At 38.5% G+C, this 26,907-nt stretch overlaps 1 protein-coding gene across 3 annotated transcripts in view; it reads left to right on the top strand.

Moving 5' to 3' along the window:
• LOC126236902 (maestro heat-like repeat-containing protein family member 1) overlaps positions 1–26,907 on the top strand; it is a 295,906-nt gene that overhangs the window by 87,906 nt on the left and 181,093 nt on the right. For 2 of the 3 annotated variants that reach the window (XM_049946549.1, XM_049946550.1), the window contains exons 10-15: positions 1,210–1,329; positions 1,418–1,664; positions 20,801–20,983; positions 22,489–22,766; positions 23,050–23,325; positions 23,399–23,607. In XM_049946549.1, coding sequence (XP_049802506.1) covers positions 1,210–1,329; positions 1,418–1,664; positions 20,801–20,983; positions 22,489–22,766; positions 23,050–23,325; positions 23,399–23,607 — 1,313 coding nt within the window. The remainder of the gene's footprint in view (positions 1–1,209; positions 1,330–1,417; positions 1,665–20,800; positions 20,984–22,488; positions 22,767–23,049; positions 23,326–23,398; positions 23,608–26,907) is intronic. The other variant, XM_049946551.1, reaches the window with a different exon arrangement.

Here is a 26,907-nt window from a genome sequence, read left to right as displayed (position 1 = left end):
CATGCCCGCCAAAGGCGCCGAGGAGGCACCCATCCTGATGCAAGCCATCATCTCATTTTCTGACAAACGCATCATGCCTCAGTGGGAGGCTGAATGTTTGAAGGTTACAGAAAACAAACTGTGGTCACTCAAATCGACCACACAGGCATGGTGGTCTTTGTCAGCCTCACGACTGGAAGGAGGTTCTTCTTACCAGGCTGTGCATTGGACATAGCCCTTTAACACATGGCTTCCTCCTCTGGTGGGAGGATCCACCACTCTGTGAGGCTTGTAGTGTGCTGCTTTCAGTTTAGCATATTTTGTCATCACTTGTCTTATATACTGATATCAGGGCAGCACTCAGTTTTGATGGAGATCTGCCCACCATCCTCACCAATACTGGTTCTAGTGTTACAAGAGTGGTGACATTTTATGAACTGTCAGGCCTCATTCCTAAATTGGCGGGGAACGGAGGCAGACTTCAATACATTAAAAACTGCTCCGCATGCGGGGACAGCCTTCGGCTCCACTCTTGAGATTGGCATGGTGCTAATGACTATGATTGTTGAGTGCCCTTCACCTAAAATCGTCATCGCCATCGACATAGTCATTGATGTCAGCATCGATATTATCATCATCATCATCATACAGCATTCTAGTACCTTTGAAATAATACTGCACATCAATAAAGTCTACTTCACGTCTGTGTTAAAGAAGGAAAAGATACATATTATATGTAATCCTACCGTATTGAGATGGGGAACTTATTTTGATTTCAGTAACATCAGACAAAATGCACACTAATTACGATAATTCAATATTAAGGTTAACCGTACATAACAGTTTTACATTGACTAAATTACTTTATCAAGAGCAATCAATATTCCAATCTTTTAAGGGTCACGTTTTAATGTAATAAAATGACAATGGAATCATATAGTCCACATGAAGGAGATCAGTAATAATTATTGCCAGTAATAAATTATTGCCAGTAATAAATTATTGCCAGTAATAAATTATTGCCAGTAATAGATTACTGCCAGTAATAGATTACTGCCAGTAATAAATCAACAGTCAAAGAATAGTTCATATCTACAGCAGATGAAAATGTATAAGTAACATATAATTACTAACAAAAAGCAAATAATAGCTCATACACAGCAGAAATACGCTTTGTTTAAAAACATGCAGATATAGTTCACTATAAAAATTCTTCTAATTCCACTTCAGGTTAAAAAGGCAGTACTGAAAACAATTGTTGCACTGGCATATAAGGGACATCTTAATGGAGAAACTGGAATGAAATTTATTGAATATATTGTTAGGAACAGCCGTTCATCTTCCACTGATGTAAGTATTGTAGCTGCTAATTTATACTGTTTTTCATACCTGTAGTTTTTGGTCGTACTGAAGCTGTGTGATGTATTAATCTCTGCAGCAGGCTGCAAATTACACAGATTCAGAAAATGTTTTGGAAGATCTCTCGCATACATGTGCCAGTACATTGTATCTGCTTACCACAACTGTATCTGAAGTGGAAGGAACTCTTTGGCCACTTCTGATGAAGTGCTATTTATTAAGTGAATACACTACAGCTTGTACTCCAATTGCTCGTTGCCTTGCTCATTTGTCTTCCAAGGACTGCTGCGAGAAGATGTTGTCTGGAGGAATGGGGAACGAACACAGTAAGTGGAGAAAGTTATCAATAATGAAATATCCTTTTAATTAAAAATAATGCTTGCTTCTGTTGTTGCATGTTGTTGTATAGTTATTACATTTCTGCTGTTGGATTTGAAGAGATTTAGTATCAAATATTTGAGATGGAGTTTATGTGATGGTATTCCTGTAATTCCCCCCCCCCCCTCCCTCCCCCCCCTCCCCCCAAACCTTGCTTCCAAATCTATTGAAAGGACATTCCAGTATGTATTGACTTGCAATTTGTCACAACTTACTTTATGAATGGTCCACAGTGTCCTTCCATGGAGAGTTCATTTTAGAATGCAGACATTTCTTAAAACTTGAAGTGGAAAGGTAATGTAATCACTTGAGGTTTGATCTTTGTGGAAGGGGTGCTATGACACAGCTCAAATTCAGAATTTTTCAGAAATGCTTCTGTTTAGCACTGCTTTTATGCTACAAGAGGAAGAACAAGATCCAATTCTCCCAGATTCATTCAAAAACATTTGCTAGATGACTTAAGCATACCAGTATATAATTTTTCAAAGATCCCAGGTTTGAGTCCTGGTCTGGCACATAGTTGTATTTTGCCAGGAAGTTTCAAATCAGTCTACTCTCTATTGCAGATTGAAAAGTCATTCCCAGTTCAGTCTGTAACTGTACACTCAACTGTAAGTACAAATTGAAATATTCGCTATGCAAAAATTCTGATGCTGTGAATCTGAACAAAGGGAATGAGTTGCTTGGTAGGAGAAATTTGTGCCTTATTTTGAATCTCATTGAGTTAGTGACTTTATTGGAATGAAGTATCTTCCATAACACACGCTCCATATGTGCTTTGTGGGACATAACGTTGGTTGATGACTGTAATATTTTGATTTGGGGGAGTGGAGGAAGGTACATACACCAAGGTGTCTCTTGGACTTGATGCCATTATGGAATGTGACATCAAAACTGTGGACTGTGTAAATGTTATTAAGTGTCGATGTCACAGGTTTTGGGTTTTGGTACAGCATTGTTCTTGCCAGAATCTTCTGATCCGACATTTTGCCCTTCTTGTTAAGGTCTTTCAGGAACTCGGTGTGCACTGTGCCATAAACTGCAGATTTTTAATGTCTACTATACATTTAAATGCAGCTGTTTTGCATTCCAAATGTGGACCATCATCATCTTAGATGTGTTACATTTTCGGATGCTCAGTGTACATACAAAATCTACAAAGTATTTGGTATTTCACATGTATGACAGAGGCCTTACATTGTGCCTACTAAAACATGAGCTGCACAGAATTTGGTTATGTTGCGAGTTCTGTTAGTGTTCCATAGAGAAAAAATAAATTCTGGATAATTTTTTAATTTGTGATGATATAAATTCAAATATTCCCCAAAAAAAAACAATACACCTCTAAACTTGGAAAGATGTTTGTGAATGTCAGTGTGTAGATAGTAATGATTGACTCTGAATACAGCCAAGAAAGACAAAGTGGCGAATGCTATTTGGCTTCCCCCCTAGTGGCTGAGGTTTTTTGTATGTAATTTACAAACAAAGGAACCTAAGCCGTTGCAGTGCTACTTCCTTCTTTTGTACAAACTTTAACCTTCAGGCTATCATCTCCCAAGTGGCTACAAATCTTTTGAGGGTACTGGTATAGTGAGCTTAGGACCTTGAGACATTGCAGTACTCCTTCCCTTCCTATGATGTAATACTATTCTGCGACTGCATCTTCACTTTGACTTGGTCTCTGGGATGGCTTCCATATTGACAATTTGGCTTTTATATCAGTCACTGACTGAGGTTACTTACTTAAACATTTTTACATTTTTATTACACTTTTTCACCTAACGTATGATTGGCCCCCAGAAGCAGGTTTTGCTTTAATTTTTTTTAAAATTTTCTGGTAGTGTGGGCCATGCAAGGAATGTTACTCATAGTGGTGCTCATTGCACCGAAGTTACATTCTGCCATAAGCACTTTGTGTGCCCAAAACCTAACACAGTAGCCAACACAACATTGACGCATGAGCTTTATGGACCATGGGACAGGTCATTCATCCTCTCTTTCTGATCCACAATCAAATAACCCCAAACTAGAGTTAGGACTCTGCAAGGAGAACAATGGTAAAAAGAAGAAAGGGAACAAAGAAAAACTGATGGTGAAGATGAACCTAATGGCTTCAGTTGTACCGAACTCCCCACCCCTTCCCCCTGTCACCACAGACATTGAAATTGTGCATCCCTACACAACAAATAGTACAGTCAGAGACTGAATGTGACCCATCTTCTTGCCTCTTTGCCACTACCCCTGGCTACCGCTACAACGATGATGCATTGAAATGTAATGCTCATTTTCACCACCTAATGGAACTCTGACATCCCCTTTCCTTTTATGCAGAAATATTTATAGTCCTTCAGGAACCTCCCTGAAACATATCTGACACAATCACTGTACCTGTTTCATAGAGTTGACCCTGAAAGGTGCATCAGGTGATAGACACATTGCAGCTTGAGTACGTTTTTGGTGATCGTGTTTCATTCAGTACATCATTAGTGACTTTGGCTATTCACATACATACAGCTATGGATTTTACTCTGTGTAATGCCTATCTACCTCCAAACAGGGTTCTGACATGTCAGGAGATAGTTGACTTTAACCATGAGCAATCTCCATACCCTTTACTCCTCTTGGAAAATTTCATTGCCCACAACCCATTGTGGGACGGTGATATTACATCGAGTTGATGTACTCTAATGGAACAATTAATCACAAAAATGACGCGTGTTTACTAAACAGTGTCATACGTATTCTTGTGTGTATATAAGCTACATGTGCAAACAATAATTTGGTTTGCAAAGCACTTAGGTAATAAAGTAAAAAAGTTTCCACAAACATTGTGTATGCCTATGCTGTGGATTATCTGTTTAAGAGTAGAGTTGTCACATTTCAAATTATGATAAATTATGCAAATTCATAAGTAGTGGGGTAACAGATTAATGAAGAGTGTGGTGCGGCCCAAACAATTTAGGGCAATAAAAATGTAGTGTCAAACATTGGAATTAAACAGATATAATAGCACAAAAGACTATAACTGCTTTGGGTTTTTCTGAATTATAATTGTGATTCCTTAAGTTGTATTCATCATTTGGATTTGCTGCTCTTTCATTGGCCATGTTTGCAGATACAGATTACTGGATTTGAAGTTTGCCTGTTATGGAAAACACTTTTTTCTTTTCTATAGACCCAAAAATGTTTTGGGACCTTTGTGCCATTCTCAGTGAGTCTTCTTGATTAAAATCTCAATTTTACATTGTAGGGAAACCTAACTATACTTCTGTGATCAACACATTGACAGTTAGCTCCTAAATAATGAAGTTGTGTGGGATATGGTCTGAATATATTTTTTACAGATTTAGGTGCACACCACATACAGGGCGAATCACCTAAAATTTGCACTGCAAATATTGCGGAAGCGGAAAGTGCTATTGAAGCGTGGTGTTCACAGAATGGATTGGTAGTCAGGGGCTCATATTGTTAGCCAATAAACAGATTATAACAATACTTAGAAAGTGTATTTTTCTGCAAACATACATTTTTTGAATGAAAAAGTGCCCATTGACATTAAAAAACTAAAAGTAGGATAAATTAGAATGTCAGTGGTGGTAGTTGCAGGAATCTAGTGTGTGTCATTTATGAGATATCGTATTTTTAAAACTTTGAATACACAGTCCAAGCTGTAGGTCATGACTGGACGATGGCATTTGTCAGTTCAGAAAAAGCTGACATGTTCATGGTGTATGGAAAATGTAGGAAGAATACAGTTTGTTCTTGTATGGTGTATGTGGCAAGATATCACAACAGCTGTTGACCATCTCGGCAGTTATTTATCAAACTCTTCAGCAAACTATGTGAAAGTGGTAGGGTGACTCCTAGACAACGTAACAGGAGGAGACAAGTGATGACAGGAATTAATGTTCTTGCTGCCTTTGATGTTGTTCTGCACATTAGCTCCGATGCAATCGCATGGGAAAGGGGCACGAGTGAGGCAAGTGTCCTATGCACTCTCCATTAATGTAGGTTTCATCCCTGTCACATCTTTCTCCCTCAAGAGCTGCATGGAAATGATTGAGAATCATATTAATTCCTGTACATGGGCACTAAGACATAATACTCCAGAAGTGTACGCAACAGGCCATTTCACCTACACATCCTAATGGCAGTCCATCGGCAGCAAGACTGTATTACAGTGTGCTCAGTGTATAGTAAGTGCTCACTGAACCTATACGAGCTACATGTCAATGTTCTTTTATAGTATTTGGGGAGAGAACAGATAAAAACATTGGTAGCCTACATCCATCGGCACTCAGCAGAAAACCCCAGATGACATGGCAGTAGTGTACAAAACTATATATTGAACAGTTCATAGTCTGGCAGGAATACTTAAAATCAAGACTGTAAGTGCTGCAACTTCAAATTCCATGATTAGCAGTGAAGTTCTCTCTCCAAACAACCTATAAGCTTACATATCCAAGCCCATAATAAACAACAGTGCAAGGGATAAGTTGCAAATCGACACTTCTGTGCCAGAGGAGAAGATACTAGTAGTAACTGAGTGTGACATGACAGTAGTGTTGGTAAGGAGATTTTATAAGAGGGCCACACAAGGGGCTGCAGACAGTAAGTCTCGACCAGCACACAAAGTTATACTTTTGGTTACAACAGAGGCTGTGCTATGTTAAAATACACGGAGCAGGTTGCCTAACAAAGCCTTACATTGCCCTGGGCTACCATGCTACAGATGTTTGCATTGTGGACACGGTAGCAAGCAATGTAGTAGTCAAACATGAGGCAATCACAGGGCTGGTACACACAGCATTAATGTATGTCCAAAAGGGGCAGTTCCTGTATGTGTCCACTACTAAGGATCTCATAATTACATGGATAAAACATGCCATGAGTACTTAACACAAGAAGAAGTTAAACATAGATTGGCTTACAATAATTTCAGTATCAAGGAGCTTGTGCATCATCCAAAAATAGGCAATATGCAAACATGACAGCAATGCAACCAGTCAACATGCAGTATTTCCTCCATTACCAGTGCCTGTGGCTGTCTGCCACCTCACTATGTTCAGCAAGTGCAGCTCCCTCCAGCAGCCTGGTAGGTGTTTATGCTGCAGTACATACGTACAGGACAAACCACCTCAGAATCTTACCTGAATTTACTGGCTGTATACAGGCTACCCAAAGTTCCTGTCAGATACTGGTAGTACATCTCTATTACAACAGTTTGGCTGTACACATTTTGTGGTGGGGTGACTTCAAAGCCCATCACACAACATGTTGGTGCAAGTACAATGATTGCCTTGACGGGCTATTAATGACAATCCTAGAAGACAAAAACCTAGTGTTCCTGAATAATAGATCCCCTATAGGAATAACTTCACACCATTACAGACCAGCAAGAGGCCTCAACTTCCTATAGCAGAGAGACTAAGCAACAGAAGGCCTGTTTGGCCAATTGCTTTGTTTGACAGTCTTTTTGTTGTGCCTATCTGCGACTCAGGGTCTTCGCTAAATGGCGAGTAGCAACTATCCTTTTCATAATATTGTCATTATTCCATCCTGGAGTTTCCATTGTTCACAGTGAATCATGTGGCACTACTAACCACTTGGAAAGTAAAAGTAGACAGTTTAGGTTCCAATTACCTACCACTTATTCTGATTTTACATATTATGGTGGAAGAACCATGCTGGTTCTACACTGCACAGAGATGGAAAATTGAGAAAGCTGACTAGAATAAATATGTTGATAGATTAAAAATGAGCCTTCCACAATTACACACATCTGAAGATCCTAGTCCCCTACTATTCCAAAGTAACATGGTGCATTACTATGGCCATCATAAGGGCAATTTCTCAACAGGAGCTAATTTGCATTGCAAACAGAGCCAATCCTATTGGTATGGAGACAAATGTCAGAGAGCCATCAACAAACATAGTGAAGCACTGAAGAAATAAGAGAGATAGTACCCAACAAAAGTACTCCAGCCTGCAAAAAATACAGTTGGAAACCAAGGAGTTTTTGAAAAATAGGAAGAGGATGAGTGCGAAAAAAACTCTGCTACTCTTTAACTAAGGACACTAAAACGTCAAGTGTGTGGAAGAAGATTAAGAGTTGGAAGAGACCCTCGATGCCTCACCGTAACAATTCCCTATCTATGAACAGTGTTGTGGAACCGATGCTACAAAATGAGTTCCTCCATTATACAGCTGCCTATCACAGAGCATCCAAACACCTGATGGTAGTCACCCTCTCAGTGGTTGAGCTGCAGAGAGCGTTCTCCTTTGTTAAAAATGCTGCTCCCAGCCCAGATAATATCTACTTTACAATTTGCGATCATTTCTGTCATATGAGGGACAATGATAGTACTCTGTATGTAAAATAAAATGTGGTATGAACATATTGAGCTCATGGAGATAGGCAGAGCGATACCTATGCTCAAACCAGGGAAGAATTCTGATTCACTAGCATCATACCGATCAATAACATTACTACAACGTCTCTAAAAAGTGCCAGAAGGAATAATCAAATTCTGATTAGAGTGGTGTTTTAAATACTGTGACCTATTCCGTAGCTATCAGGTGCATTTTGACAAAGGGGAAAGGTACTGATGATGTCAAGTACCCTGTAGATGCACTGTATGTGGCGGCGAAGCTCTGAGTACAGCTGCTTAAAAAGATGCTCTGGCCGCTCAGTCACGTGCAGTGAGGTCATGTCAATTCTGCATCCTCTTGTGAGATACATGCGTGACACCACACCTCAGTGAATGGCAAGCGAAGGAAGAGCTCGCTTGCTTGCACTGTGCTGGTGGGAGATTCAGAAGAGCCATCTCCTGCTTAGCTGTGAACAGGATGCAGTATGCTGGGGGACAATCGACGAATATGCCATCAGTAGCACAATCCTCCTTCCCCCCCTCCCCCACCCCTAAAAATTGCACACTATCATCGCATAGTGAAGGTGCAGGCAGTCAGGCAGTGATGAAATGGAGCCCTATGCCCTGCTGCTGCTGATGGGGATGACTGTGATGTGACGACAAATGGCGCCAGTCAACCCATGTGGCAATGTTCATCTTGCGAACCACTGGGAACATCTGCCAAGAAACCAGAATTCCATCCAGTGGCACAGGTGGATGTAGCATTGGCACGGCTAAGGACGCAGAAGACTGTACAGCTGACGCAGGCTCGATGCCCACGACGGCTATAACAGCAAACAGTGTTGGGTGCAGTGGCCGTGACTGGGGAGACGAGCACCAGCAATCTGCATACCAGTTGTTGAAAGACCCATGCACCTGGACATAGATGGCAAGGACTGCTCAGAAATGCAGCAGGTTGAGTTGCAGGCAGCATGTGTGAAAAATGAAAACCTACTGCAGGATCACTATAATCGCAGAAACGAAATTGGTTTTGGTGCCATTGATGGGTGCCCGATGTGCCGTGCATGGTATGAGTACAGCTAGACGTCTGAGTGAGGACACTGATTCGCAGTTGTGAGGCTTGTTAGAGATACGTTAGAAGACTTTATCCTTCATGCGAACTTCATTGCGGAGGTAGCATTAGAAACAGATTAGCGAGGGTGAAGAGATGCAGCAGACTGCAGTGGCAACAGCCCAGTAATAGTTCTGCTTGTGAAATAATCATGAGCAGGCATAGTGCAACAGGTGCTCAGAAACAACAAGAAAGCATTTTCTCTCTAACGTGGAGCATGAAATATTGTCATCTCTTCCTTGAAAGTGTGAATGAAACATTCAGTATCATTGTTAGATTGAGGAGAGAATGATGTCATTCATTTATGTTGAATTACATTTATGTTGAATTACATTTTATTGGAAAAAATGTTGAAATTTCAATGAAGAAAATTGCGGACCATTGTCTGAAACAATTGTTTGTGACAAACCACCTAAGCAATAGACAGAAGTGAGTCCTTTAATAGTGCTAGCACTAGTAGTCGAATGCATTGGAATAACAAAAGAATATTTGCCATATGCATTGACAATAATGAACCATCTTGTGACCCAAAATAGATCAGCAAAATCAGTATGTATACATTGCCAAAGACCATCAGGTGAAAGCCAGTTGAAAACTTCTTAGTGCGGTGCTGCCTGATCATTTGTGTGTACTTGTTAGTGGGTGATCATATTTTCTGTTTCTTTATCTAGCCCGAGCCAAATGCAATCCTGCCATGCTAATGCTAGTGCTTAGTTCTAATGATTTCCCAGTGTCCTCTGTATAACAGTTTCAAAACATTGTTGCAAAGATGATGGAATCAGGACTAGTGTTTGTTCTTTAGGAGAATGCAATAAAATTGGGTGACTGGGTGGGCTGCCAGTTGGGTGTGGAAGTTGACCTGCTGCAGACTATACCCAGATGGGGGAATGCCTCCTACTGCTTCAGTCCAGCACACCTCTCTTACATCGCTGTAGTTCCTTAACTTTTATATTTCCTTCCTTTTGCGTTTTGCATTGCTTTTAGTCTCAGATGACACTGCAGAGATCAAATGGGCTGTTGATCCTTTTCTTCTTCTGTAAACCTTCAGGTTTGGTTTTAAAGGGAAAAAGGGATTTATGGTCTCAGTGTTTAGTGCCTTTTCACCTCCCCCAGAAATTCATTCATTCACTTTTCATCTTATACTAATACTCACGTCAAACACTGCCACAGTTCAGGCAGTACAGGAACATCCATTTGGAGAAACAGGTTACTAAACAAAAATTCATTCAAGATTAAGAAAAGTGTAATTGAAATTTAAAAAATCTCATTTATTTCATTTCTTAAAACAGTCTAATGAATATAAACATTGTGTCCCAAGTGAGTGATGATTCCTAGACTGATTCTTTGCATACATTTGTCAATTACTAAAATTTGGAATGAAAGTGTAAAACAAATGTTAATAATATTTTTTAGAGGAGAGGTATTGATATCTACCAGTAAAATAGTATTCTGGATACAAATTGTCTGCTCTTAGGGGCCTACAACTGTTTGGTTAACATTTTATTGGAGAAAATGGGACACAAACATTTGCAGATATTTTTGTCTCTCTCTCCTGCATGTCTCTTTTTGCTACTTTTGGTGATAGGATCATTAGTGGCAGCCCAGTGTGAGCTGTAGGGTAGGTTGGTCAGTGCTTCCAGCCTTCTGTAACTGTAATCTTTGGGCATGTTTAAATGTCTCTTGTCAACTATGATGGTAGAATGCCATGGGTCTCAGAAAGTGAGGAGCTCGTCTTAACTGGTTGCAGGAATGGTACAAATCCTTGTCTGTATGTATTAAAACAAATTCTCAACCTCAAGGTGTGATGCACGCTGACAGAAAGGATGGCTATTGAGGCAAAACGGTGACTCAGTCACTAGTGGGCAAACTCTGGCGGGGGGGGGGGGGGGGGGACAGCTGTACTCTAGTTGGATGAGGCTTACCCAGGCAAGTAAAGCCGTGCCTGTATTGATATTTGTTTCCGTAGTGCTTCGTGGAAATGAAATGGGTTTTTTGTTCAAGGTGTTATGCATCCTTGACATACAAGGGGTGTTCAGAAAGTAATACAACACATTTTTTTGTCAACCCAAAATCAGTTGAAAAGATATGGAATTTGTTGTTGGACATGATGGAGTATTCCCACTTCAGCCCTTGTAGCTTCCTGAAGTTCTGATAGCAGCGGCACTATACATAGCCTTCAAAATGGTATCTGTAACAGAGGTGCATTTCAAGCAAAGAACTGTGATTGAATTTCTTTTGGTGGAAAACCAGAACATTGCAGATATTCATATGTGTTTGCAGAATGTCTACAGAGCTCTGGCAGTAAAGAAGAGCACAATGAGTCATTGGCTGAGGCATGTGTCATCATCACAACAAGGTCAAACCTGTCCAATGTCCCACATGCCTGCTGGCCACACACAGCTGTGCTGCCCCCACGAAATTGAAGAAACAACATCGAACATGTTCGTTCCCACAAAAATGCAAATGAATTTCTCATTTTCTGTGACAGTGGAAGGCCTCACAAGTCTCAGTGCCCAAGGGCAGCTCACAAAACTTCATTGGTCTGTTCTTCCTCATTCACTCTACAGCCCGCATCTCACTCCTTCTGACTTCCACCTGTTTGGCCCAATGAAGAATGCACTCTGTGGGAAGCAGTATATGGATGATGGAGAAGCTATTGATGGAGCAAGACGTTGGCTTCCACGTCGACCAGTAGAGTGGTATTGTGCGAGCATATAGGCCATCCTGTTAAGTTCAGGTAAGGCCATCTTACTGAATGGAGATTATAGATAAAGAGTAGGATATTGTGGTGTAAAGAGTGGGGAGTAATATGATGTATTGGAATCTTGAAGAAAATCAATCTAATTTCATTAAAAAATGTGTTGCATTACTTATTTAATGCCCCTCTAGTTGATAAATGACATTTTTATTTGTATATGCAAAGACAAGGTTGCTTCCTTTTTATGTATTATTTAATTTACTAGGCCTGTATTGAGCATGTGCTCAACAACAGCTGTCTTATAGTTTACTTTTAAGCTTTTGTAGAAGTTTTTTCAGTTATTCTGTTAATTTCGCATGCTTCTTGGCACATTCTCATGTTACCATACATGAGGCAAATTGTGCTTTATAATGTCATTGACACATTTTATTCAGATGTCAAATATGTCACTGATATTATAAAAAGCACAGTCTGCCTCATTTATAGTAATATGAGAAAGTGCCAGAAAGAATTTAAAATTAACAGAACATCTGAAAGAACTTCTATGAAGGCTTAAAAATAAAAATAAGACAGGCTATGATGATCATAGGCTTGGTACTCGCCTGGTAAATTAAAAAAAAAATTAAAAGGCAGGCACTCTTGTCTTTATGTACAAATAAAAATTTCAGTTATCAATGAAATGTATCTTATTGTTCATGCTAATCTCTTGATGGAAAGGATGGACCTTCAGGGAGTATTAACATGCAGCCAACAGAAAGAGCTCTCATGGAAGTCCTGGGGAAATACTGCAGTAAAGAAAAAAAAAAAAAACAGGTACAAATTTACCAAAAGTCATTCATAGTAGTTAAGAGAGAGGAGGAATTGTTTCAAAAACCAAGGATCTCCTCTTTCTACAAAGCTTTAGAAGCTGTTGTTGGCTCTTTGAAAGGAGTAAAATGAGTTTGAACAGCAATTACAAAAGTGTCTAAATGTTCATCATAAAAAAGGTGACTATCTTATAGTTACTTAATTGCATAATACCACAAATTTCAGCTAGGCATTTAGTAACATCACATGATAGAATGGAAACTGAGCGTAAAGAATTAGGATGAATTATCAGAGGTAAAGAACATTATGAAAACCGTTTTGAAAAAAGTAAATGAGCCGCTAGAAAAAACTGCAGCTTCTGTTTTCACATTTAACTTCTGCATACCACACACACCTGGGTTTATCTGTTTCTAATCCTTTGAGATGTTTTAAATGCCGTAAGTTTGGGCATCAAAGCTGTATCACGGGGTCCCGGGTTTGATTGACAGCCGGGTCGGGGATTTTCTCCATCTGGCGGTTGGGTGTTTGCCTCATCATCTCATCATCATTCGGGAAGTGGCAAGATTGGAACGAGAAAGATTGGGAACTTGTAAGGGCACTGATGACCTCGATGTTGAGTGTCCCACAGTCATCATCATCATCATCATCATCATCATCATCATTGTTGAGAAGGTACTGATGTGTTTATGCTTAGAAAAGGGGGGGGGGCAGTCAGGATCTGAAGATGATGAGGAGAATCTGATAAAATGAAGCTAGGAAAGCCTGCAAGGTTATGCATCCTTCAGTATTCACCACATCCTGTGCAGTTCCCTGCATTATTGAGGTATGTGTTGTATTGTACAACCAGCTTTGAATACCAGTCTCATAGAAATCTGTCACCTGAGCATAACTTTCAATAATTGAAACATTCTGTGTCAATTGCATAAAGCACAGCCCTGCATAGGGTTGGCAACCCTCCAGCCAGGCGACTAGTGTGAGTTTTGGTGTTCTCGTAAAGATAAGCCAGTTTAGATTATAACAACATGTAGTTTAGTACTGATTACATGATAAATGTGTGTATTAGTGTGCTTTTTCAGTGTAGCATTAAAGGTTTCATTTTTCATACAGTTGGGTTATAGTCGTATTTTCTGTTTACATTTTATCGTAGCAAATCTATAGAATTTCATTTAATTGTTCTTTGCTCTCTCCAGCAATTTAACTGTAGTGTACATCTTCATTATTTAACTCACATTTCCAGAAAGTAGTGTAAAGTTTAAGTTGTTGTTTCAGAAACTTTACACTATTGTTTTTGTTTATATACAGTTGCATATAGGCCAGATTTGTGAAATCATATTTTCGTGTTTATGTGTAATTTAACTGACTTATTCTTAATAAACATGAGTGAAAAGTGCTTGGCTTGCCATAGAGTTGTTAGGTCGGGGCTTTGTAGTGACGGGTGCTGTAGTTTTTTCCATGTGGGTGACTGTAGTGGTATGGGAGTAGGAGAGCCAGTCGCTGTGGCTGAGCAGTTCTAGGCGCTTCAGTCCAGAACCATGCAGCTGCTACGATCATAGGTTTGAATCGTGACTCGGCCATGGATGTATGTGATGTCCTTAGGTTAGTTAGGTTTAAGTACTTCTACGTCTAGGGGACTGATGACCTCAGGTGTAAAGTGCCATAGTGCTTAGTCTTTTTTTGAGCAGGGGAAGTTAATGAGACTCATCAGTGGTTTTGTAGGATATGTAATAGAGAAAGGAAGATGCTAGAACAAGAGGGGAAAATTACCACCCTTCAGACTGAGATAGACAAGGCCAGAGGAGATCTTGACAGGTTAAGGAGGGAGAAGGGTAAAGAGAGGTGGGAAGTGGCAACAGGAAACAGGAAGAACAGGCCTAGAACTTTGTCTGACAACTTCGTGGTGAATGTAGAAAATAGATTTGACCTGTTGTTCAGTTAGAAGCTGGTGAGCCTCAAGCAGTTGCAAGTGTAGAGAGGGCACAACAAACTTTCAGCAGCAGATTGAAAAGTAAAGCAGTGAATAAAAAGGAAATGTTGTTGTTAGGTAGTTCCTGTGGAAGAGGTGTTGGCCAACTTTTGCAGGATGAACTTGGATAAGAATACCAGGTCACCAATTTTTTTAAACCTAGTGGTTGTCTGAAGCAGCTGACAGAGCATTTAGGATCACTTTGCAAAGATTTCACTAAGGAAGACACCATGGTTATAGTGGGTGGGCCAATTAATAGTATTGACAGAGATCCTGGGTATATTATAGAGTGTGACCTGGCAAAGGTTGCATCAGCATCAAAGCATACCAGTGTTGAGTTAGTGTCTGTTTCTGGGTGCTATGACCGACCTCATTTGAATTCTTCTGTCAGGAGAGTTAATTTGGAGTTGGAACAGCTGCTTATGTTGGGTGCAGGGTCACACATTGGTGTGGTTCCTGTTGATTCTCTTAACATGTGAGATTATGCTAGGCATGGCCTTCACATCAAGAGGAAAGGGAACGGTAAACTGGCTGGGAAAATAGCAGGAAAGTTAAAGGGGGGAGGCACTGTCATGAGTGATAAAATACCAGTGGTTATAGGGTTCAGAAAATATCCTTTTTTAGGGTAGGGAGGACAGAAAGAGACCAACTTTTAAGAGAGGTTAGGATTTGAGACAAACCTTCAGTTTGAGAAAGAAACCAAAAAACCTAATTCTAGCTTATTACATCAGCATAAACAGCTGTTGGTTAAGAATTTTCAACAATCAGCATAAATTTCAACTCTACCCAATTTTAACTCAGTCAATGTGAAATGTCAGCTATCTTTATTGTATCAAAACATTCGAGGACTGAGAAAAAAAATTAATGAACTAATTACCTGCATAGATGAATTAGGGTCCTCAAAACCAGCTGACATAATCTGCCTCTCTGAACATTATATGATCACTGGTATAGAACTTTTAAGTGTTAACAGGATTTAGATTAGCATCTCACTTTTGTAGAGCAGAAATGGAGAAAGGAGGAGTTGCCACATTCATCAGAAACTGTCATAATTTAAGATTTGAGTTAGTAGCACTATCATTCAACTTAATTCCCACTCTAAAGTTCCCAACTAGGGTAGTCAATTGCTCACAAACATCCATTTATAATATCTTTATAGAAAAGTCCAATGAACAAAATTATATTACAAAACCAACAGTCAATGGCCCTCAGACCATGACATGCAGTTCCTTCTGTTAAATGTTAATACTGAACAGGATATAAAAATCTGTGATATAAAAATCTGTGAAATCTGAAATCAAGAGGGTAATCAATAAGCCAAAAATTGATTATTTTAGGACACTCCTCATAGACATTCACTGGAGTGATGTTTACAGTGCTTATGGCATGAATGAAAAATATAACACTTTTGCTAATAAAGTGCTTACCTTATTTGAACACTGTTTTCCCCCAAAACTAACCAAGGTTAGAGGAAAGTCTACAAAGAACACATGGATTACCGAAGGAATAGATGTATCTTGTAAAGCAAAAAGAAAACTGTATCTGTCAATCCAAAACAGTTCCGATGTTGATGCTATAGGGCATTACAAGAAATACTGCAAAATATTAAAGACTGTAATACGGACATCAAAGCAAATATATTACAAGGAAAAGATAGTCATATCAGGTAGCAAAATAGACAATATGGGATAAAGTGAAGAAGAGTGATAGAACCAGAAATGAAGAGGGGCAAATAGCATTAAGAGTAAATGGTACATTGGTGACAGATGTGTATAGTGTCGCAGAACTTTTTAACAAGCATTTTATAACTGTTACTTAAAAGATGGGATTGTCAGGTTCTGTAGATGCTGCCATGGGATACCTCAGACCAGACATTTCAACTAACTTGCATAATATGAATTTCACCCTCACTACCCCAGCAGAAGTAATGTGCAGAAGTAATGTCCATCATAAAATCTTTAAAATCAAAAACATCAAGTGGGTATGATGAAATATCAACAAAGTTAATTAAAGAATGTGATTCTGAGTTAAGTAACATATTAAGCTATCTGTGTAACCAGTCATTTATTAGTGGAATGTTTCCTGAATGGTTGAAATATGCTGAAGTTAAGCCACTGTTTAAGAAGGGAGATAAAGAAATAGTGTCAGATTCTTTCATTTGTCAAGAATGTTCTTCCTTTGCTTCTTTTGCCCACTTTCTTCTGGTTCTTTTTCTTTTTCCCCCAGAAAGCTTGTCTATTCTGTTGCTTCTTTAAAAGGTGTTATGTATCTTATTGTGTCCATGTCAGCTTCCACATTTTTTCTCTCTCTTCCTATTTCTCTCAACTATGTGATTTTGTGGTTTACTTGTTTAGTAAGTAATTGTAAGGAAAGTCAAATTTTTGTGTAGTTATTCTGACGTTATTCATCATGCATATGTGTTGATAGTTTTAATCTCCTTTTCCTCATTTTGTCTGTTAACTTTTTAACTTTCAGGTATAGTTCTGTATTAGGCCTTAATCTGTATTCTCTCCCTTTTCAGTGAAGAGTCTCCACTTCATGAGGTATTTTTTGTCTGACCATTTTTTGAGAGAGTTTCAGTTTTGTGTTCCAGGATGAAGATTTTATATAGTGTAATTATTTCTTTTTATCTGAAAGGTCTTCTCCACTTTGTGCGTTCTCTGCTGTGGTCTTTTCCTTCATGTTGTTTGAGCAGTGTACTGTAGGTATTGTGTTGTTATTTATTTTAAACTTTGTGGGGCTGTACTGATGTTTGTCATGAGGTATGTTTTCAAATCACGTCCATAATCCTACTTTTGCTGCTCGACATTGTAGTTCTATGATTTGTTTTTGCGCTCTTTCAATCGAGTCTGTTGTAACTACCATGTCATCTGCTTTGATTCTAAGAGTGCGCTACAAAGCACCTAGAAAATGTACCTTGTCTAGAATATCCAGGATACCCTTTTTTCTTTTCAGAAACTGGATAAAGAGATGTTGTTATACTGGGTACTAGAACACATCTGAATTTGCAATAATGAGATTGCAGATGCAGCAGTTTAACAAACACATTATGAGAATTCAGAGACTTCACACATTACGATCCATTACGTCACTCATGATGACAGTCACGTGTACACGTGAAAAAGAGTTTGTGGAAACAAATGAAAATAAATGTTGCATGATTAAAAGGACCATCCAAACAGGGTTTACTTCCATCCAGTAACTCAGATGGAACAAGATCATTTTAGCTCAGCGTTGTATAGGACGTTGCTCTGTCACCTACGGCATCCTTTTGCATCACAAAGAAACATCCAGAATGTAAAGTATGTGGTGTCAATTTAACATTGCACCATATTTAGAGTGAATGTTGTTTGTATGAGGATATTAAATGGTTGGCTGAAGATTGGCTCTAATTTAAGCAATGACTGGATCATATTCAGCAAAGTCACTGATAAACAAGCTGATGAGCAATCGAAACTGTCATCATAACGGTCAGAAATTTTCTGCCTTCCTTCAGTGCCTTTCTTCTACTTTCCAATTTTCAGTTATTAAGATCAGACTACATCCCTGTAAGGAGAAGGCCTTTGTGCCATACCGTTTTAGTTTCCGTAGCAGAATTTTATGATCTGAATGATCGAAGGCCTTGGGAAGATAACATTAGATGCTACAAGAGTAATTTTTATTTTTTAGTTCAACTAGAATTGAGTTTTACATTGGTTTCTCATTGGAGCAGATTTTGCAGAAGCCAAACTGGTGTATCTAAAATGCTATTCTTGGGAAGATGTCAAAATATTCTGCTGTAAGCTATCTTCTCAAAAAATTTGGAGAAAATGCTAGGAGGATTGAGATAGAAGAGCATTTTACCACTGCAGAGTGTAGCCATTGAGGATGTACACCTTGACTCTTTGAATATTTGTAAAGGCAGTTCAAGTTAGGCCATACCAAGTGTGTGATATTTCTAAAACATGACTTGCCAAAACTGATGTCTGATTACAGATTATGGGTTCCCCCTCCCCAATGGATCTACCTTTGATGGACCTTCCTTTTGTCCTCTGTTTTCAGCTTCTGATATAAAGAATTCACTGGAATTATTATCCAATGATTTGAATGTCAGATCTCACTGATTTTATAATGACAGTGTTTAATGTAATTTTCCATACTAAGTTTCTTCATTTCATGCCTAATAATGCTGTAAATTTGCCTTGCCTTGTTCTTAGAATTTTTTAATTTTTTTGTCTTCAGAAAAAAAGAAAATAAAAGGGGGAAGTGTAATAGCCTTCTTATTTTGTACGAGAGTGGTTTGAAAAGTTGTTGGAATGGAATAGAAAAAAAGTACTTACACACTGAAACTTTTTTTATTTTTCAATGTAGTCTCCTTGTTGATTAATGCACTTGGTCCAACGATGTTCCAGTGCCTTGATCCCATCTCGAAAATAAGTTTCCTCCAGGACTGCAAAATAGTTGTCAACTCTGGCTATCAATTCTCCGTTTGCAGTGGTTCTTCGTCCATCAAGAAAAAATTTTTCAGTTTTGGGAAGAGATGGAAATCTGATGATAAAGCCATATCAGGTGAATAAGGCGGGTGTGGAAACAATTCATACCTTACCGGTAGTTCATGCAGTTTTGCCATGGTGAGGGCACATGTGTGTGGGTGTGCATTGTCTTGATGGAAGATGACTTTCTTCTTAGCTGAACCTGGCCTTTTTTCACGTATCTTATTTTTTTGCAATTTGTCCAGGTTAGCATAGTATTCTCCAGTAATTGTTTGCCCAGTCCCCACTAGGGATAATCTACAAACAGAATCCCCTTTGCATCCCAGAACACTGATGCCATGACTTTTCCCGCTGAAGGAATTGTCTTTGCTTTCTTTGGTGGCAGAAAATCAGCATGTTTCCACTACTTTGGCTGTTATTTTGTCTCTGGGATTTTGTACTGGACCCAAGTTTCATCTGTGGTCACAAACTGGCACAAAAAACCTTGTTCGTTTCTCCTAAAACCAGCCAAACGTTGTTCTGATATGTCCATTCTCATGTTGTTCCGATATGTCCATTCTCATGTGTTTTCGATACAGCATCACGAGTCGCGGCACCCATCTTGCAGATAATTTTTTCATTTCTAATTCTTCAGTTAAAATGTGATATACCCTTTCAGATGACATCTGGCAAGCGTGAGCAATTTCACGCACTTTCAATTGCCGATCCTCTGTGACCATTTTGTGCACTTTTGCAATGATTTCTGGAGTAGTGACACATCTTGGCTGACCACTGCACGGATCATCATCCAAGCTCTCCTGACCAAATTTAAATTCGTTTGTCCACTTGTCAACAGCTGAATGTGAAGGAGCGGAGTCCCCCAGTGTATTCTGGAAATCAGCATGAATGTCCTTTGCTTTCGTATCTTTCTTTACTAAGTGCTTAATGACAGCTCAAATCCCCTCCCCCCCCCCCCCCCCCCCCAATCTTCGCATATCACTACATGGGAACAACAAGAGAGCCATGTCACCGCCACAGCTGTCATCCAAGAGCACTGACGTGGTACATGTTTACAGGTAACAGTCCAATGAATATCACATGAACAACTCGGTGCGCTAGCACTGACCTCTCTTGGTGATTCCGAGAACTTTTCATACCACCCTCGTAGTTGCAGCTGATATTCTGATGTACCGTTTAATAATGCATACATAATCTAGAAGCAATTAATTAGCAGTAAGTTGTCACCATATTCTGAACCGATGGTGAATAATTTGTATGAGGATACACTGACATGTCTTAGAGCACCATAAAAAGTTTCTTCCTTGAGACCAAAGGAGAGGAACAAGAAGTCACTGTAGGAAGGATAGCTATACAGAAAATTGAGCTATAGAGAATTTTGGAAAGATGCGGATGGAATGGTGCACTTAAGTCTGTTCTTTGCATTCGTTTGCTGACTCAAAAGTGTAATTTTTTGCCATTTTACAACAACTGCGTGTTTATGTGCAGTTTCCTTTCTCTCTCTCTCTCTCTCTCTCTCTCTCTCTCTCTCTCTCTATTTTTAGTTTCCAAAGAAAGGCCCCACTCTTTCAATTTCTTTTGGCATTCAGATGTATTTGTAAGTGTTTCTATCCCATTATGTAACAGTATGTCGTAATGAGAAAGTAATATCAATTTATGTTTCAGCTCACAAGGTGCCGCACTCACTTTCCTTGTTTGGAAGATCTCTGGCTTTGCTTGGAAATCCGTCACAGACTAAAAGAGGGATTTACATTTTAAGCTTCATGAAGAACATTGCAAAAATGATTAATCCGCATTTGTGTCCCCTGTGGGAGCAGAAGATTCCAGACTTGATATCGTACTTGAAAGGCAAGCAATAGTTTACCATAACATCCTGTGTGCTTTTTATTACAAAAACTTTAAACATATTTACTGTCACACATATTCATACACTCACACACACGGCCATTGTTGTCTCCTGGTGTTGAGCCCAAATATAGCGGTGGGCATGTGTGCCTGAGTTGTAAGTGTAAGAATTATCACATCCTCTATGTGGTGATTAGCAATGTATCCAGTTTTAATATTTGGTGTTCCATTCTGTATTTCCCATTGTTTGTTTTACATTTACTATAAAAGGAAGAGGATGGCTCACTACTCATCTTCAAGATGATACATAGAGTTGCAGACAGGCACAACCTAAAGACTACTACATGTTTAGCTTGCAGCTGAAGCTTTCTTCAGAAGAAGACCCCCCCCCCCTCCCCCAACACACACACAGGCGAACGAACATACCTCACACACGTATGACTGCCATCTCTTGTAGATTGGACCGGAATGCTTTTGTGAATCAATGTGTGTGTGCACGTGTTTCCTTTTCTAAAGAAGGCTTTGACTGAAAACTAAACATGTAGTCTTTTCATTGTGCCTGTCTGCAACTTAACATGCCATATTTACTGTGAGAACAAATCTATCCATTTGTTTTATTGTTGATATTCCATCTTGGAATCTCCACTGATTTAATGTACATCTAGATATTTTTGCCAAAGTATTAAAATATTTGAAGAGAAATCTTAAAAATTTTACTAATCAAACAAAACATTTTTTCGACTGATTTGAAAGAACTTGAGTTACACGGAAATTCCATTGGAGGAGACGGTAGAACGAAATGTTGTGAGAAAAGTCTTACAAATTACTTACAAGTACTTTCTAATTGAAAGTGAAATGCATCTGATAAGACTGATACAATTTCATGTGAATGAGCTTTCTGTAGCTGTCAAATATATGTATACAGTGTCCAGTCCTTAAGTAGTTTTTGAATGAAAACATTTGCTGTCATTTTACCTGTAATTTTGTAACTGTATTGGTGTGGATGCACCTTTTAATAAATTTAATGCCATTTGCTTTTGGAAATTTTGTGCCACTGTGATTCCATAATGCTGTGGAAGGACACCGCATAATTAACATAGGACATAAAAATATTTGCAGTTTTCTCTCTATTATAAAACTGCAATCAGGTGCTTTAGAAAGTTGATCATCCTGTGTGCATTTTTCATTTTGTAACAAACTGTTAAGAAAGTTAAGTGAGAACTGATTGCATCTTGCCAGATATATAATACTACAGATGCATAAGATTATCTTCATTTATGATGGAATTATCATCAATTATTATTTATGGCTTAATATCAATTATGAAGGAATTATAGTCATCCACATGAGTACCATCTCAGTATCAGTGTGTGCAACTTCATATTTATTTACGTATATCAATTTTGTGTTTGATGCACAAGAGCTTTATTCTTACTTTGGGTTTATATTGCCCATTTTTATGTATTGTCTCTTTTATATCCTAATTATTGTTTATTCTCTTCACTTAGAGAGCACATTTGAAATTCATGATCAAGTATGGGATGAATTGTTGTTAGAGTTTGTGTCATCAACTCTTACTGAAGTTGATGAAGAGAAGTGGACCCTGCAAATGGGTGAACAATTAAAGGAACAGTTAACTTTGTATACATCTTATCCTATAGAAAGAGGAATGGCATTTAAAATGTTGGCTGTAACTACATGCCACACAACAGACAAATTATATGTAGGCAGAGTACTGGATGTTATCTTCACTTCTCTGCGGCAATATTCTGCATCTGATAGTAAAGTAAGTTCTCCTTCTGTTACAATAGTTTACCATATGATAATTTTTTTCTGTTGTGTTCTCATAAACGACTGAAGTACATACGACTAGCACACACTGTGCATATATATTATGTGTGAAATTATGAAATATGTTTGGTTGTAATAAATTTATCTTTATCAGTCCTGTTTATACTTCAAATTGTCAATTTTCAAGTAATCATAGAATTAATGTTCTCTACAAAATAAACCAGTTTTTTTAAATTTACAGTTATTGATTTTATTAATTATTAATTTAATCTTTACAGCACTGTTCAAAGGCTGTCGGAATTTGTTCACGAAATCATTTGAGTATTGTCTTGCCAAAACTGGAGGGACTCAGGAAAGAGGAATTATCACGAAGGTCATCCCGCTTGCTTAGTTTTATGAAGGATATAAAGCATGAAGGAGAACAGGAACGTATCCGCCTCACACTGCTGCAGTGCTATGGGGAAGTGGCATTAGAGGCACCATCAACTGAACTTATGCCAAGAATGGAACAGAATGTTTTACAATGGGTTGTGCAGCAAATTCAGATGTCAAAGGTTAGACAGTGATATTTATGATAACCAAGCATTTTTTGTAAATGAGTTGCAGTTAAATACATTCTTGTTTCAGGATGCAAGTGTTACAGATGCTGCTCTCAGAGCACTTGGAAAGATAGCAGAAGGATTTCATCCTAATCGTAATAGTTTGCAAATAATGATGCAGAATCGCACTGAAGTTCTGAATTTGATAATTAGCCAACTAAACACAGATTGTGTCACTCTTTCCCCTCTGCATCTAATGTTGATGACAACAGTACTCAGAGTAGCTGCAATATTTATGTATCCTTTTAAAGTGTTGCAGGACATGGTAATTCAATTGACAAAAAGTACTTGGGGGAGGGGGGGGGGAGGTGTTGGTCATATGGTATGTTTTTTCCTTTTTAATATACAAATTAGTTGATAACCTGTTATTGGCCAATTACTTCAATGTTACAATCTTAAGTAAGGCATGAAAAGGAATGAGAAAAGTAACAAAATCTGTCAATAGCATAAAAATAGACTTAGTTTATTTACATATATTTAGAATCAAGAATACACACCCCAACCCCACCACTAAGCATATTGAGGTGCTGTAACCTAACATTGTTTCTTTCGCAGATAGTAGGTTGTACAAGTACCAGGTTGGGTTGAAATTGCTTTTCGTGTTCCAAAGTTATCCTTACATGCCACTATCTCCCCCCCCCCCCCCCTCCGCACCTCCCACCCTGTCCCCCTCCTCCCACTGACTTCCACTGACCCCTCTGATACAGTTATTTTATCTCCCCAGTATTTTCTTCCTAGATAGTCAGTTATATATGTATTGTGATAAGCTGCAGTTGCTCCAGGCCCCCGAGAGTTATGCTTTGTCATCCTTTTACCACTACCCACACACTTGGGGGTTAAATGTCATCTAGTCATCTGGAATGTCAGCAGTCATCCCAGCAACCTTGAATAGGATATATTTGACGTAGTTGAGTTTTAATTATTTTCTTCTTGTCACTCTCTTCACATCTCAATTCTTCTCATCAATGTTGAGGCTGTCATACACAAATCGAACATTTTTGTTAGATTGTAAGTTGTATGTACCAAATTTTGTTGAAATTGCTCAGTGTTGCTGAGTTTTGCCTACATGCCACCCACCACCCAAATGAAATATGATAGGCACATCACAAAAATTGCAAAATAGTTTTATTTTCCTTTGCCAAGGATCTTAGTCACCAAAAAGCATTAAATAGGGAGTACCAAGTGACTGATCATTTTTATGCTAAGTAAGGTGACAGGAGACCTAAGAGTATGAATAAAGAGCATCAGGTAATCTTATTTGTTCCATTTTGATTCTGATATATATATTATGCAGAGATAGGAGAGGTTAAGTCAGTAGACAATACAGAGTTATGCATGACATACTGCAGTGTTATGTTTAATCATGTGTCTGATCATGGGACTGCAAACCACATAATTGTTTCATTCTCAAAATTAATTTTAAAAATGTAATTGCAGTTCATTTTTTCACTGTGTGTGTGTGTGTGTGTGTGTGCGCGTGTGCGCGCGCGCACTAAGAGATAAAGAGGTGGAGGAGAGATCCTTTATTTATTCCATTCATTCCATTTTTATGACGTGATTGGATTATCTTTGTCGTTATTTAAAAAGACAATCAAAGTGTTGTTATTGTGTTCTCCCGATAAATATGTGTGTGATATGACACTTTTATTCCACTAAAACAATGATTATGGATCCAGTCATGCCAACAAAGAAAATTGAAAATTTAGATGAAGTGGAAATATTTGCCGATACTGGCTGAATATATTCGTGTGGTGCAGTTGGCAAACATTGACGTTGAGCTGTGTTTGTGATCTCGTGGGAAAAAGAAAATAGTAAAACAAGTGTTGAAATAAACAGAGATGACAGGTAACAGAAACACTATTGAGAAACTAAGTGGAATAAATTAGGCTTCCTGGTCGTATTTCATGAAAATGATTGTGCTAGAGTCTGATTTGTGGATTACGATTGAGCCTGGTGAGACGGAACCTCACGAAGGTGCATCAGCTGCTGATAAAAAGGCATATGTAACACATCAAGGTAAGGCATTAGCAGAAGTTGTACTTAATATATTCCGTGAGCAGCAAATGCATTTACAAAATTTTTCAAATCCAAAAGCAGTATGGGAAGAAAATTATGCGCCCTGAGGGATAGCAGATTTCACACTGTGTAACTGAGAATGAAGTTATGCACTAAAAACGAAGAATTGTGAATCTATGGAAAATTATCTGGGACCGATAAACAAAACGCTAGCAGATCCGCGAACATTAGTGATGAAATTGAAGATGGAGATTTAGCAATGACTATTCTGTGTGGACTTTCAGTACAGATGAATGGGATGCAATAGTTACAGCTTTGTGCAGTTTACCAGATAATGATTGTAAGTGTGCTACAATGGAAATGTGTCTACGTGCTGAAAATGCTAGACGTCAAGAATATAATGAAGATAAACATTCTGCAATGTCCTTGAAAGCTAATACTGGCAATCAAAAGTACTGAAAAGTGCCAGTTATCCAGAAATGGTACTGAAAAGGGTAAATTTAAGAAGGAACAAAAGAAACAAGATGCTGTTATTATGACGGCTGCCTGTGGCTTAATTATATTGAATGATGATAACTGGATATGGGATTCCAGGGCAGATAATCAGAGGGCTCCAGATGAAAATTATTTTTCAGCTGTTGATAAAAATATTTTAGCTGAGATCGTAACTTTAGCTGATGACAGAAAAACAGAAGCCATGGGAAAAGGTACAGTAAGGTTGAAGATAATTAGCAATGAAGGTTTGGCTAAGGAATTTGTAGGTGACAATAAACCACTTGTGCCTGAGATTGGCCATGCAATCTTATCTGCCAGGCAGCTCACTGAATACAATAGAAAGGTTATTTTCAATAAAGAAGGTTGCAAGATCTACGACAAGACTGAAAGAGTGCTCATTAGTAAGCGCTGCTAGTCAGTAAGTGTTCAGTAAACAATGTGATAAAAAAGGAAGCAGTCCTGGTATTAGACTGTAAAAAAGAAGGTGAAATATACCTGTCTGATGGTTGTTCGATGGGTAAATCAACTTGAAGACCCTTTCTGAAAACTGTATCACAAGATTCAAGGGAACTGACGACCAGTTTCGAACTTGTTCATAGTGACCTCATGGGACCTATTGATGTTCCAAGTTTTGGAGGCAACAGATAATTAATGAGTATTGTGGATGATGCAAGCAGGTACATATTTGTGCATTTCTTAAAAAATAAGGATGACGTATTTGAAGAATTCAAGAAATGGAAGATTCAGACAGAAAAACCAACTGGAAAAATACTTGAAGAGAATTCTGTTCATGCAAATGAACACACGTGTGTGAATCTGAAGAAATTTGGTATGAAATAAGTCATATACACCCCACAGCAAAATGGTGTAGCTGAACGTATCAACAGAATTTTAATGGGTATGGTAAGCTCACAGTTTCTAGGAAGTAATTAACCAAACAGTTCTTGGAATGAGCTGATGTACACTGCACCATACATAAGAAATCATGCTGCAAATAGCCACAACCATGAAAAAATGCCATATGAA

Source organism: Schistocerca nitens, chromosome 2 (assembly GCF_023898315.1).
Source record: "Schistocerca nitens isolate TAMUIC-IGC-003100 chromosome 2, iqSchNite1.1, whole genome shotgun sequence".
NCBI classification, from domain to species: Eukaryota; Metazoa; Arthropoda; class Insecta; order Orthoptera; family Acrididae; genus Schistocerca; species Schistocerca nitens.
This window is presented reverse-complemented; position numbering and strand designations above follow the sequence as displayed.